The 16,178-nt window shown below is 37.2% G+C and overlaps 1 protein-coding gene across 5 annotated transcripts in view; it reads left to right on the forward strand.

Moving 5' to 3' along the window:
* SORCS1 (sortilin related VPS10 domain containing receptor 1) overlaps positions 1-16,178 on the forward strand; it is a 591,753-nt gene that overhangs the window by 311,059 nt on the left and 264,516 nt on the right. For all 5 annotated transcript variants that reach the window (XM_012450170.3, XM_012450169.3, XM_012450171.3 and 2 more), the window contains exon 3: positions 15,671-15,770. In XM_012450170.3, the coding sequence (XP_012305593.2) occupies positions 15,671-15,770 (100 nt within the window). The remainder of the gene's footprint in view (positions 1-15,670; positions 15,771-16,178) is intronic.

The following is a 16,178-nucleotide window of genomic DNA, read 5'->3' on the forward strand; positions in this document are numbered from 1 at the left end:
TGAACACTTTTCTACACACAATTTAATAAAATAGAAGAAGTGGACCGATTTCTTGAACGACACAATCTTCCAAAACTCACATAAGAAAATGTAGAAATCTGACGTTATAGGCTTGTAACAATTAAAGAAATGGAATCAATAATTAATTTTCTTCCAAAATACAAAGCACCAGGCATAATCAGTTCACTGGTGAATTCTCCCATGCATTTCAGAAATAAATTATGCCCATTTTCTACAAACTCTTGCAGAATACAGAAGCAGAGGGAATACTTCCCAGGTCATTTTATGCTGCTGGTATTATTCCAATATAAAAAACTAGACAATAACATTACGAGAAAATTACAAACTTACAGACCATTGTCTCTCATGAACAAAGATGCAAAATCCATCAATCCCACGATATTCAAAAAGAATTGTGCACTATGGCCAAGTGGGGTTCATCCAAGGTATGTAAAGCTGATTTAGTATTCAAAAATCAAACAATGTCATTACCACATCAACAGGCTAAAAAAGAAAAGTCACATACCAAGAGATGAGGGAAAATAAATGAATAAATTTAATACCAATTCATTGTAAAAACTCTCAGTGACCTAGGAATAGAGGGAATTTTCTTAAATTGATGAGGAAGGTCTACAGAATACCTTCAGCTGGCATCTCAGTGGTGAGAAACTCAAAATTTTCCCACTAAGAGCAGAATAAGGCAAGAATATTCCCTTACCACCGTTTTTTAGCATCATACTGGAAGTCCTAGCTAATATAGTAAGACAAGAAAAAGTAATAAAAGTTACACAGATTGAAAAGGAAGAAATAAAACTCTCTTTGTTGCAGAGACATAAGTGTCTATGTATAAGAGAGAGTCAACAGCAATGCAAAACATACTAATGAGTAATTGTAGCAAGATTGTGGGATATAAAGTTAATATACAAAAGTAAATCACTTTTATATACTAGTAATGAACAAGCAGAATTTGAAATCAACAACACATTGCCATTTACATTAACACACTGAAAAAAATAGACATATATTTAACAACAAATGCATGAAAGATCTATTTAAGGAAAACTACAAAGCTTTGATAAAAGATATTTAAAAAGCTGAGTAAATGAAAGGATGTTGCATATCCATGGACAGGAAGACTTAATATTGCCAAGATGTCAGTTCTTCTGAACTTGCTCTGTAGATTCAACACAACCTCAATTAAAAATTAGCAAGTTATTTTGTGCATGTTGATAAATAATTCTAAAGTTTACGTGGAGAAGGTAGGAGACCCAGAATAGTCGACTGAGTAGTGAGGGAAGGAAACAAAATGGGAGCACTCACTACCTGACTTCAAGACTTACTATACAGTGTAGTAATCAAGACAATTTGTTATAGTGAAGGAACAGACAAATAGATCAATGGAACAGAATAGAGAGCCCAGACACAGAATAACATAAATATAGTCGACTGATCTTTGACAAAAGACCAAAGCCCATACAATGAGGAAAAGAAAGTCTTTTCAACAAATAGTGCTGAAACAACTGGACACCCACAGGCAGTGATAAATAAATACAAATAAAAGGAAGTTTGAACGTACACCTTAAAGCCCTCACAAAAATTAACTCAAAATGTATCATAGACCTAAATGTAAAATGCAGAAGTATAAAACTCCTAGAAGACAACTAGAGGAAAACCTGAATGACCTTGGATATGGTGATGGCTTTTTATATACAAGACCAAAGTTAGTCTATAAAAAAAATTGATAATGCAGACTTCATTAAATTTTAAAACTCTGAGAATGACTATACCAATAGAATGAGAAGACAAGCCACAAACTGGGAAAAATTTATAAAGACCTATCAGATAAAGGACTGTCATATAAAATATACAAAGAAATTCAGTAAATGGTATTGGGGAAAGTGGACATTTGCCTACAAAGAATGAAATGGTATCCTCATCTTATATCATACATGAAACTTAATTCAAAGTTGATTAAAAACTTAAGCATAAGACCTGAAACTATGAAACTCCTAGAAGAAAACATAGAAGAACTCCTCAGTATTGGTCTTAGAAATGACTTTTTTTGGCCGGGCGCGGTGGCTCACGCCTGTAATCCCAGCACTTTGGGAGGCCGAGGCGGGTGGATCACGAGGTCAAGAGATCGAGACCATCCTGGTCAACATGGTGAAACCCCGCCTCTACTAAAAATACAAAAAAAATTAGCTGGGCACGGTGGTGCGTGCCTGTAATCCCAGCTACTCGGGAGGCTGAGGCAGGAGAATTGCCTGAACTCAGGAGGCGGAGGTTGCGGTGAGCCGAGATTGCGCCATTGCACTCCAGCCTGGGTAACAAGAGCGAAACTCCGTCTCAAAAAAAAAAAAAAAAAAAAAAAAAAAAAAAAAAAAAGAAATGACTTTTTTTAAATTTGACACCAAAAGCACAGACACCAAAAGTAAAATATGGGACTATAATAATCAAAGTTTTTGCATAGCAAAGGAAACAATCAACACAATATGTGAGAAATTTATACAAGTAAATAGCAAAATTAACCTGATTAAAAATGGGCAAAGGACCAGAATAGGCATTTTTCCAAAGATGGCATACAAAAATCCAATAGTATCTGAAAAGATGTTCAATATCCCTAATCAGAGAAATGCAAGTTAAAACCACAACGAAATATCACAACTATTAGGATGGTTATTATCAAAATGTCAAAAGATAACAAGTGATATGGAGAAAAAGGAACCCTCGTACACTTTTGGTAGGAATGTAAATATGTAGCATTATGGAAAACAGTATGGTGGTTCCTAAAAAATTAAATTTTGCTCCATATAGATTCAGCTATTTTATTCCTGGGTGTAGACCCAAAGGAAATAAAGTCACTGTCTTGAGATAGCTGTACTTCTGTGTTCATTGCAACATTATTCACAATAGCTAAGGTATGGAAACAACCTCAGTGTTTGATAAATCCATGGATATCAAATAATAATGGATATTAACCTTAAAAAAGGAAATCCTGCCTTTTGCCACAACATGAATTAACTTGGGAAACATTGTACTAGGTGAAATAAGCCAGACATAGGAAGACAAATGATGCATGATCTCACTTACATGTGGAATCTATAAAAGAGCCAGACTCATAGTAACAGAGAGTAGAGTGGTGGTTACTAGTGGCTGGGGGTTGGGAGAAAGTGGAAATAGGAGTCAAAGCATAAAAACTTTCCATTATTGGATGAATAAGTTTAGGATACTTAATTTATTACATAGTAACTCTAGTTAATATTAATGTAATGTATATTTGAAATATGCTACTAGAAAAGTCAAGTGTTCTCACTGCATACACACACAGTTAATGGTTGAGGTAATTGACATATTGACTACAGTTAACTAGATTGTGGTAATTATTTCAAAATGTATACTATATGAAAACATTATATTGTGTATCATAAATACAATTGCATTTGTCAATCATATCTCAGTAAATTGGGGAAATACACACACACACACACACACACACACACACACACACACACTCTTGCACATAACTCTAAAAACTCATTAAGGGCCGGGCACAGTGGCTCATGCCTATAATCACAGCATTTTGGAAGGCTGAGGTGGGTGGAATCACCTGGAGTTCAAGACCAGCCTGGCCAACATGGCGAAACCCCATCTCTACTAAAAATACAAAATTAGCCAGGCATGGTAGTACATGCCTGTAATCCCAGCTACTCAGGCAGTGAGCTGAGATCACGCCATTGCACTCCAACCTGGGCAGGAAAAAAAAAAAAAAAAAACCTTAACAGTAAGAAATTGATATTTAGGCCAGATGCAGTGGCTCACTGCTATAATTCCAGCATTTGGGGAGGTCGAGGCAGGCAGATCATGAGGTCAGGAGTTTGAGACCAGCCTAACCAACATAGTGAAACCCTATCGCTACTAAAAATACAAAAGTTAGCTGGGTGTGGTGGCATGCTCCTGTAATCCCAGCTACTCAGGAGGCTGAGGCAGGAGAACTGCTTGAATCTGGGAGGTGGAGTTTGCTGTGAGCTGAGATTGAGCCACTGCCCTCCCACTGGGCAACAAAGGGAGACTCTGTCTCCAAAAAAAAAAAAAAAAGAAAAAAGAAAAGAAGAAATTGATATTTAAAGGCTTTTTTTTTTTTAAATGACAACCTGAACAGACACCTCATGAAAGAACATATACAAGCTCATGCCTGTAATCCTAGCACTTTGGGGGTCTGAGGTGGGAGGACTACTTAAGGCCCAGAGTTTGAAACCAGCTGGGCAGCATAGTGAGACTTCTATTCTAAATACAATTAATTAATAATAATTAAAAACATAGGCCATGCACATTGGCTTATGCCTGTAATTCCAGCACTCTGGGAGGCCAAGGTGGGCGGATCACCTGAGGTCAGGAGTTTGAGACCAGCCTGTCCAACGTGCAAAACCCCGTCTTTACTAAAAATACAAAAATTAGCCAGACATAGTGGTGCACATGGGTAGTCTCAGCTACTCAGGAGGCTGAGGCAGGAGAATCACTTGAACCTGGGAAGGGGCAGTTGTAGTGAGCCAAGATCATGCCATTGTACTCCAGCCCAGGTGACAAAGTAAGGCTCCACCTCAAAAAAATAAAAAATAAAATAATAGCATATACAGATGTTCAGTAAGTATTTAAAAATATGTTAAACTTCATATTTCTTTAGGGAATTGCAAATTAAAAAATACAATGATACACTATTATACACCTATTAAAATGCGCAAAATCCAAAACACAGAACACCAAATGCCAACAAGGATGTGAAGCAAGCAACGAACCACTCATTCATTGCTGGTCAGAGTGTAAAGTGATACAGTCACTTTGGGAGACAGTTTGGCAGTTTCTTACAAAACAAAATATACTCAATATACAATCTAGCAAAGGATTTGAAACCAAAAGGAGTTGAAAACACATTTACACAAAATTCTGCACCGGGATGTTTATAGAAGTTTTACCTATAATTGTCGAAACTTGGAAGCAACTGAGATTTACTGAGATCGGTAGGTGACTGAAAACTATGACGCATGCAGACAATGGGACATTATTCAGCACTTTCATAAAAAGCTGTCAAGCCCTGAAAGGCATGGAGGAAGCTGAGATGTATATCACTAAATGAAAGAAGCTCGTCTGAACAGGCTAGATGCTGTATGATTTCAACTACAGGCATACCTCAGATACTGTGGGTTTGATTCCAGACAAATGCAATAAACCAAATATCACAATAAAGCAAGTGAATGGATTTTTGGTTTCCCACTGCATATAAAAGTTATGTTTATACTACACTCTATTAAGTGTGTAATAGCATTATGTCTAGAAAAACTGTGTATATGTGTGTGTATATATACACACACACATATGTGTATACATATAATATAGCATTATGTCTAGAAAATGCGTGTGTGTGTGTATATATATAGTAGTGTAGTATAAACATAACTTTTATATGCACTGGGAATATAAAATGCTATTCTCACTCACCTGCCTATGAGTGAGAACATGCAGTGTTTGATTTTCTCTTCTTGTATGTGTGTGTATATATATATATACACACACACACATATATATTTTAAATATATATATACACATATTTTTATATGTTATATATATATTTTTTTAAAAAAATGTGTGCATATATATATATATGCACACACATATATACACACACATATATATACACATTTTTTTTTTTAATTGAGATAGAGTCTCACTCTGTCGCCCAGGTTGGGATGCAGTGGTGTGATCTCAGTTCACTGCAACCTCCGCCTCTAGGGTTCAAGCAGTTCTTCCACCTCAGCCACCAAGTAGCTGGGATTACAGGCACGTGCCACCACACCCTGCTAATTTTTGTATTTTTAGTAGAGACGGGGTTTCACCATGTTGGCCAGACTGTTCTCAAACTCCTGACCTCAACTCATCTGCCCTCCTCAGCCTCCCAAAGTGCTGCCATTACAGTCTTGAACCACCACACCTGACCACCAATGTACATTTCTTAATCAAAAATTTGTTATTACTGAAAACTGTGAATAATCATCCAAGCCTTCAGTGATGTTGATGGCTGCTGACTAATCACAGCAATATTTTCTGCAGATTAGGGTGGTTGTGGCAATTTCTTAAAATAAGATAACGGTAAAGTTTGCTAGATGAATTGACTCTTCCTTTTATGAAAAATTTCTCTGTAGCATGCAATGCTGTACTTTATCAACTAAGTTTATTTAATATTCTAAACTTTGTTGTCATTTCAACAATGTTTACAGCACCTTCCCCAGGAGTAGATTCCATCTCAGGAGACCACATTCTTTGCTCATCCATAAAAAGCAACTCCTCATCAGTTCAAGTTTGATCATGAGACTGCAGGAATTCACTCACATATTCGTGCTCCACTTCTAGTGCTCTGTTCTGGTCACCACATGTACAGTTACTTTCTCCACCAGAGTCTCAAACCCCTCAAAATCATCCGTGAGTGTTGGAATTCACTTCTTCCAAATTCCTGCGAATGTTGGTATTTTCATCTCCTCCCATAAATTATGAATGTTCTTAATGGCTTCTAGAATGGTGAATCCTTCCAAAAGGTTTTCAGTTTATTTTGCCCCCAGATCTGTTAGAGGAATCACTATCTATGGAAGCTATAGCCTTACAAATGTACTTCTTAAATAATAATACTTAAAAATTAAAATTACTCCTTGATCTATGGACTACAGAATATGTTGTATTAGCAGGCATGAAAACAACATCCATTTTTCTTTGTACATCTCCATCAGAGTTCATGAGTGACCAGGTACATTATCAGTGAGAAGTAATATTTTGAAAGAAATCTTTGTATCCGAGCAATAGGTCTCAATAATGGGCTTAAAATATGCAGTAAGCCATGCTGTAAACAGATGTGCTGCCATTCAGACTTCATCAATGTATGTATAGAGCACAAGCAGAGTAGATTTAGGATAAGTCTCTGGGACTCCAGGATTTTCAGAATGATAAAAGACAATTGACTTCAACTGAAAGTCACCAATGCATTAGTCCCCAACAAGAGAGTCAGCCTGTCTCTCAAAGCTCTGAAGGCAGCATTGACTTCTTCTCTCTAGCTTTGAAATCCTATATGGAATCATCTTTTGATGAGTGCTGTTTCATCTACATTGAACATCTGTTTACTGTAGCCACCTTCATCAATGATCTTAGCTAGATCTTCTGGATAACTTGATGCAGTGTCTGTATCAGCACTTGCTGCTTTGCGTTGCACTTACACGTGATAGAGAAGCCTTTTTTCCTTAAACCTCGTGAACGAACTTCTGCTAGCTTGAAACTTTTCTTCTGCAGCTTCCTCACCTTTTGGCCTTCATAGAGTTGAGGAGAGTTATGACTTTGCTCTGGATTATGTTTTGGCTTAAGGAAATGTTGTAGCTGGTTTGATCTTCTAGCCAGACCACTAAATCTTTCTCCGTATCAGCAATAAACCTGTTTCACTTTATTATTCTTGTGTTCAGTGGAGTAACACCTTTAATTTTCTTCCAACAACTTTTCCTTTGCAGCCACAGTTTGACTAAATGTTTGGCACAAGAGTCCCAGCTGTTACCCTGTCTTGCCTTTCGCGTGCCTTCCTCACCAGGTTTAATCATTTCTAGCTTTTTATTTAATGTGAGAGATGTGCAGCTCTCCCTTTCCCTTGAACACTTAGAAGACATTGTAAAGTTATTGAATGATCTAATTTCAATATCATTTATCTCAGGCAGTAGGGAAGCCTGAGGGGTTAGGAGAAAAAGGAGGGAGAAGGGGATAGGTAATGGCTGGTTGGTGGAACAGTCAAAACATACGTAATACATATTGTTTGCCATCTTACGTGGGCATGGTTCAGGGCACCCCAAAACAATTACAATAGTGACATTGAAGATCACAGATCACCATAACAGATATAATGATAATGGAAAAGATTGAAACATTACAAGAACTACCAACATGTGGCACAGAGACATGGAGTGAGCACATGCTGTTGGAAAATGGTGCCAACAGACTTGCTCCCTGCAGGTTGCCACAAAATTCCAATTTGTAAAACATGTAATATTTGCGAAGTGTAATACAGTAATGTGCAATAAAACTAGATATGACTATGTATGACATTCTAGAAAAGGCAAAAGTATGGAGAGGGTAAATGGATTGGTGTTTAGTATCAGCTAGGGGATAGGAGGAACAGGAAGAGGATCAAGCATTTTTGACCTGGTGTAACTATTCTCTATGATATCAAGTGGTGGATACATGCCATCATGCATTTGTCAGAACCCATGAAATGTATAACACCAAGAATGTACACTAATGTTAACTATGGATTTGGGGTGATAAAGATGCTTCATTGTAGGTTCTTTGCTTGTAGCAAATATAACACTCTGAAGGAGGATATTGATAATGGGGAAAGCTGTGCACGTGTGGGAGTCGGGTATATGAGAACTACTTATTTTCCACTTTGTTTTTCTGTGGACCTCAATCTCTTCTAAAAACCAAGTTTATTAATTTGAAAAAGTAGAGGGCGTAGAATCTAGTCACCACCCTAGTCTCCTTTCTTTCCATACAGCTGATTGTATCTTCTAACAGCAGGAGTTATCGTCGCCAAAAGTCCTTGCCAAACTATATGAGCTTCTCAGTTTTTATTTCATGGAAGTCATCTGGGTAACACAAGAAAAGCAAGCGTCCATCAGGCTAGCAAGTAGTCAAAAACAAATAGTACCTACTGTGTCCAGGGCGCTGTTCTGAGTGCTAGGAAGACATCTGTGAACAAATCAGACATCAGCCCTGTTTCCATAGAGAAAGATAAAATACAAATAAGTAAAAATCTATCAGATAGGGATAAATACTATGAGCAGAAAATAAAAGCACCTAGGAAGGGCACGAGTGTGCTGAGGGGTGGGTGAGGGAGGCTGTTACTTCATACAGCATGAGCATTGTTCAGAAAGCAATAAGACAGTTGTCTATTATGGATCTGAGGAAAGAGCTTTTCAAGAGAAAGGAAAAGGCTGCAATGGGAGTGGGGTGGGGAGGAGGCAGGCAGAAGAGAGGGATTGGGTATCAGGCATCTCACAATTATATTGCGATCCCATTAGGTGACAATTGGAATGAATATGAAATTCTGTGGAGTACTGAGAGATTGATTTGTTATAGAAACCAGGGCACTGACAGCTTACTAGGTAATGATGTTATTGGGGATCTTAGTTACCCCAAAGGGGGCTTTTTCCTGTTTGGTGTTGCAAAGCCAATACAAAAAACTAAAAGTGATTGTCAAGCAGTACTGTCTTTACTCAATGATTATGGAATTGGAGAAGTGGACAATGGAGCTAATTAACAATTTCTCAGATCCTGAGAACCAGGCAGTTGTAAATACAGGGTAACTTTAACATAGGGGTTGGGCATTAAGAGCAAGGGAGGAATATTTGTGCTTTTCTTTTGAAGGGACTGAGACTTTCCTGGAATCAAGGAGCTGCATCTTTTCTGTTTTGTTCTTGATCTCCTCCAGTCATTGTCATGGTGACTGTCAACTGTCATGGTGCTGGTGGGAGTGCCATTCAGCATGGAAACTGGATTATAATAAAGCTAGAAGTTCTTCAGAGGTTGAGTAAGCTGCAGTAGTGGATTCTGCTAGCTTCAGCTGGTTGATCTCTAAGGAGCTTCTGACCACAGACATCTTGTTTGCTAAAAATAAGCTGAGTTAAAGCTGAGTAGGAATCTAGTTTTGACACATTGGCATTGCACTGGACAAGAAAAGTGGGCTAGGAGTCCCACTAAGTCATGTGGCACTGCAGCGGGTAACAGCAGGTGGCTGACTGACTCCAGTTGTGTTTTGCTTCAATAACTTGCTTTTTCTATTAGGCTAAAACATCTTCCTATTCTTAAGAAGGCATCATCAACCATTAACTGGTTGACCCCAATCACTTGGTCCATATTTTCAGCCTTCACAGGAGCCATGCTGAGTCAGATAAAGGATATAACTTCTTTTCCTCATAGATCCTTGTGAGAGTTTCTGCTTATACCTTTTTTTTTTTTCCAATCAATTCTTTCTGGCAGACCTGTCCTTCAGTAGGTATAAAGAAAAGTCAGGCTTTGGTCTACAACATATAGAATCTCAAAGAGTTTTAATTAATATTTCTTTTACTAAAAATTGCTCAGCTAGGTTTTCTGGATGCATCTCCTTAACTTCCTGTAAATTTCTCCTCGTGGCTTTTGATAGAGGCATGGCAGTATGGAGTTAAGGATGCTGGCCAGTGTGCACTCAGCACCTTCCAAGTTCTTTAGTCTTAAGTAGGTTGGTTACACTTTTTAGTCTTCCTTATTTGTAATATGCAATATTAATATCAGTGTCTATCTCATAGGATTCTGCACGTGAAGAGCTCAGATCACATTGTATGTACCCAATGAGCATTCATTTTTATGATATTATCTATTAGGATTTTTAAGCACAATAGTCTATTCAGCAGTAGAATTCTTACATACTTATAGAAGCAGAATGTGGAATCTTTACTTCTCATATTTCAGTTCTTACCATTAACTCTCTGATCCAAGTACCACATAAAACTAGCACATATTCTTCAAGATATGATAGACTAAGTTATGCTATGTTTTTAAAATGTTGTAATAGCTTTATGAATATCTTTTCTTCTAAGCAACCTAAATCAAAATTATTTTCAGTGATTGGGGTTTTCCTTGAGGGTTCATGTGATAGGTTTTAGTAAATATTGAGCAAAGACCACCAAAAACAATCAAGGAAAAAGTGTTAGAAATGAATAACAAAAGCTATCATTTATAGTTTGCTTATGTGCCAATCATTGTGCTTATAGGTTAATTTAGATTACAGCGATTCTGTGTTTATTTAGTATGACATTTGATGGCATAAGATTATAGTGAAGGAAATCCAGTCACACATTACATTTCTGCAACTCCTATGGTAACTAGTTGTATCCTATACTGATCCTTTCTTCAAGTGTGGTAGGAGATTTTGCTATCTCAAGAAGATCATAACCTCTTGGAAGGCAGGTGGGTTGCCTCAGATGTGGTTTCTTCACTCTGCAGAGCAACTTATTTCAGCTCTGTGCATATAGTAAATACTTAAATGGAGACATACTTTCAAAAGTTCTAAAAGTCATTAAGATATATTTGTAAAAACAGTAGTATAAGGATTAAAGATCAAAAGCAAAAGAAAGTAAGCCTTAATTTAATCACTTGCATACTTCTTTTCATAGAATGCTTATTTTGTTAAGCTTTTAGCTTCTTCTGGCACAGTATAGGTGTTGACAGAAGCTCTCTTTTTCATTTCTAGATAAGTCAACCTGTAAACAAAGCCTGAAAATAAAAATGCTTGCTTTGAAATGATTTTTTTTAAATCGTACAAGAATTCAAGGCTGCATATGTCACATCTTAATTATGACTATTTAAGATACACATTTTAAGATCCTTTCCTATTTTTGTTTTTTTATTACAACAGTAGTCAATTTATGGTTAATAGAGGCTGGCATTTCTGTTTGTAATTTGCATTTAAGATATTTTTATAGTTCCTCTTTCTTAGGAAATTAAGTCCATGCCTTTCTTTTTCTTTCTTTGCCTTTGATCTTGTGCTTCCCAAAATGTGTTGCTCAGAACACTAATCTCATTAGATATCTCTCAAAAATAGATCCCATCTTCAAATATATTTGGAAAATGTTATATAAAATGTGCTTTTAAGAGGTTCATTGTATATTACAATAATACAGTTTGTGAAAAGTTACAAAGTAAAGGAACATTAAATGTTGCCTAATCACAAATTTCGCAATGTTTTTTGTTCTTGGAAAATGTCCCTCTCTCCCATACCTAGGGATAGTAGTTGAAACATTTAACTAGCACGTGGGTTCACCAGCCCATCTGCTGACCATCTCTTTGTTTCCTCTGCTCTTCTGGAGCTCATGTCCATGGGAGACTACAGCTCCCGTAAATCTGTGCGAGTTGAATTGAAAGTATCTCTTAGCTGTGAATCAGGGCTTATAGATGGGCACTAGAAATTGCCTTCCATGATGCAGTGCCAACCCAAGGTCACCGTGCCCCTACTGGGGTGCAGCCTGATTGGCAAAGGCATCGACAGATCAGCACAGGTGTTGGTCTTGGTGCTGGAGCAAGTTTCTGGGACCTCTGCTGTGCCAGACCTCAATCTTTTGGTTGCTGGGCTGTGAAGAAACTTAAGAGGTTCCTGAGTGAGAGGCTATGGTGATAAGACTTCCTGGAACAACTACTTAGAGAACTTAGTGAAGTAACTATTTACCAACTGGTTTGAAAGTATTTACTATTCTTTCTTCTGTATCACTGTACCAATGTATGCCCCAGCCGATTGTTGGTTCTACCGATGAAACTTGTCAACACTCCATGTAATTCTAGTTCTGTGGGACACCCTTGGACAGCTGCTAATCTATACCACTTGGATGTGTGAAAATGCATCATTTTCTCTTTCTATCAATTGCTTATTACAAAGCTGTAGTGTTTAAATATGCAGTTCTGCTTGAGTGGAGAATTATCAAATTTTGGGGTAACTTTTGAGCTTTGTAAAATCAAGAAACAAGAGATGGCACCAAAAAATAATGACAGATACCTTGAGGCATCTGGATTGGGGGGTGAATTATGTTACAATAAGATAAAAATGTCCAATAACATAGTGTAAGCTTTCTGAAAAAATTGTTGCTGATGTAAATCTGACTATGTCACTCTATTGTCATCTTGTCACATTTTGAGATTAGAGTTTAATATGCACCCACTCACCCACCCACACAAAAACACACACATGCAAATAAGGATGATTGTATGTAGAATCCTTATAGTATAATCTTCATTTGCCTTTCTATGGCATGTTTTTTTAAATGTAAAAAAATTCATCTATGCTCAGGGATCAAGTTAATAGGAATTATAAGAAACTCATCACACTCTCTGTAGACTAGTTCCTACTTCTTTAGTCTCTTTTTTATTATTCCACTAGGGAAATTGATCTATTCCCTTGTCTCTAATGCAGTCGTACTGATTTCCACCCATCAGTAGATTTTGTATCTGTTTTTGTTCTGGAACTTGTATTATTCAGAATAATGAATATTTAAAAAAAACTGTACAATAAAAGGAGGTAAAATAAGGCTAGTAAGATTTGGGAGGCACATTAAGACCTACAAGAAAGAGAATGTTGACTCAGGAGGCTAAGATAAGAATGGAAAAAAATATACCAAAAGTGGACTGGGGGCCGGGCACAGTGGCTCACACCTGTAATCCCAGCACTGTGGGAAGCTGAGGCTGGTGCATCACCTAAGGTCAGGAGTTTAAGACCAGCCTGGCCAACATAGTGAAACCCAATTTCTACTAACAATACAAAAATTAGCTGGGTGTGGTGGTGTGTGCCTGTAATCCCAGCTACTTGGGAGGCTGAGGCAGGAGAATCGCTTGAACCCAGGAGGCGGAAGTTGCAGTGAGCTGAGATTACCCCACTGCACTCCAGCCTGGGTGACAGAGTGAGACTCCATCTCAAAAACAAACAAGACTGGACTGGCTTAGGAAAGAAATCTTAGATATTTCTTAGCGAATAGCAGGGAATTTCCTCCAATAAGCTATGAAGTTTGATAAAAAAGATGCAGAAGGAAGATTTTAAGACATTTTGTTGTGATTCATTAATAAGATATCTTGTGAAATAATTCTGGAACGCTCCTCAGATATTCTTGACCATCAAGCTAATGTTTGATTATAATAGTGCAGAGACACATCCTGAAATAAGCCAGTGACATATTTTTGTTATAAAGGTAACATTTAGTCTGTGATGCTCTTTCTGATTTGGTTCTCTAAACGTTCCCATTTTCAAGGTTCATAGCTGTTTCAAGAAGTTTTGCATAGTATTTTGTTCCTCAGTGATGGGGAATGGCATCTAAATCCTCTCAAGCGTTGACCCTTTCTGTTTGCCATCTATGTATAAATTTTAGGAAGAAATGTCTTGAATCTCCAGCCAGAATAAATCCTTAATTCCTAGCTCCAGGATCACTTTTATGCAGCTCTCTGCCAGTGTTTGGTCCACCATACATACTGAATGGATGATCCTGAGCTTGGTAACATACCCTTCTACTTGGTCGTTATGGCCTGTAGGAATTTGTAACTTTTATCAGTTTCAGAAATGAATTAAGATGGTTATATTTTTTGTGTTTTTCTAATTAAATCAACATTGATTTCTAAGCATTGTGAACTCATATCTCTATCTTTGCACTTAACACATTCTAACTATTTGTTTATTTCTTGCAAATTGTGACATACTTGAGAGTAGGGGCTGTGTGCTGTGTTCTTGCACTTAGCAACACTGTCTGGTATGTCTTAGAAGTGCTACAAATGTGAATGAATGAATGAATTTTATCGACAATCTCCTAAGGAAAAGCTAAGAGGAAATTTTATGTCTACTTTTTTTTTCTTTTTTCTTTTTTTTTTTTTTTTTGAGATGGAGTCTTGTTCTGTAGCAAAGGCTGTAGTGCAGTGGCATGATCTTGGCTCACTGCAATCTCTACCTCCTGGGTTCAAGCGATTCTCATGCCTCAGCCTCCCAAGTAGCTTGGACTACAGACGTGTGCCATCTTTGTATTTTTGGTAGAGAAGGAATTTCACCATGTTGACCAGGCTGGCTTCTAACTCCTGACCTCAAGTGATTCACCTGCCTTGCTTTCCCAAAGTGCTGGAATTACAGGCCCGAACCACTATGCCCTGCCCTATCTTCTTTGAATTAAAAAAAAAAGAAAGAAAAAAATGGAAAAAAAAAAAAGCTGAGTTATAATGAAAGCAACATAGGGCTTAGGCTGAAATACCTGAATTCAATATCTAGCTGTCCCATTTATCAGGAAATTTTTAAAATTTCTTTGAACAGGTCACTGAAGTTCTCTCAATCATTTTCATCAAATACAAATAATAATCCCTACTATACATAGTTGTCATGATGATATAAGATTAAAATTCTTAGAGTAGACCTTCATAGAGAAAGTAATTAAAATCATTTCATTTAATCTGAATGAATAATTTATTGACCAATGGCAAAAGTTGAGAGGCTCTATAGGAAAAACAGAGTCAGGGACAAGAAGTGATGCCCTCCTGACTCCGCATTGCTTAACACTGGAAAAGCCCATGGAGTAAGAAATTTGTGAAATTTCTCTTATTACTGAGACATTTTCTTGCTCTTAAATAGTAAGAAGAGACTGACTGACCTTTGAAGGGACTGACCTACCATATATTCCCTGACTCATCAGAGAAAACACAATTTGTAGATAAATCAGGAGAACCTGCTTTTCTACTGTGCCAAACATAAAGTAAAAGTTTGGAAATGTCATATCTAACTAAAAACTCTTTTAATTCTTTGGTCAAATCAAGGGACACCCTCATATCTTAATCTTTTAAAATTAACCACATTTTTTATGCAATGTGCATACATTAAGGAGCAGTAGAGAGATGGAGTTTTAATTTTTACCAATTCAATTTAAATGCAAATTTTAACCACTCACATGATGCTACTGTGTACATAATTAAGCATCATTATATACGACATGAATCATTTAGAAACCACCCGAGAGCCATTCTACAATGTAAAACATGCATTATACCGACAAGCAGCCAAATGACGTATACGTCTGTCCTCATTAATGCTCTTTTTGAATTATAGGTCAACCGATTATGGAACAACCTATGAGAAGCTGAATGATAAAGTTGGTTTGAAAACCATTTTGAGCTATCTCTATGTGTGTCCTACCAACAAGCGTAAGGTAAGAAATGTATATTCAGCATGCTACTCATTCACGATGTGACTTCTGTCTTGGTTGGCTAACCTCTCTAGCTACCTAAAAATCCATTACAGTTAAGCTGGGATTAGAAATGTTAAGATGAGTTGATGGATGTTAAGATTGTAAAGTGTCTGACACATCATAATTTTCAGATCAGCAGCTGTGAGTGTAAGAGGGCGAGGGGTAGGTAGATCATTACCATTTCCGAAAGGCAGCTACAAAGAATGAGTCTTGTTGAGCAGATGCTGCTGACCCTCTTGTAAGAGTTCCGACCGGTCAATCACAAGTATTAGAATGAGTCTTGACAAGACAGCGGAAAAGATGGCTTTTCATTTGATGTCCCAGTTTTTCCTTAATGTGGAACGAACGGATTAAGTAGAATTTAAGTGA

The sequence above is a fragment of the Aotus nancymaae genome, unplaced genomic scaffold (genome assembly GCF_030222135.1).
Source record: "Aotus nancymaae isolate 86718 unplaced genomic scaffold, 86718_ANA_hifiasm-v0.15.2.pri h1tg000010l, whole genome shotgun sequence".
In the NCBI taxonomy this organism is placed as follows: Eukaryota; Metazoa; Chordata; class Mammalia; order Primates; family Aotidae; genus Aotus; species Aotus nancymaae.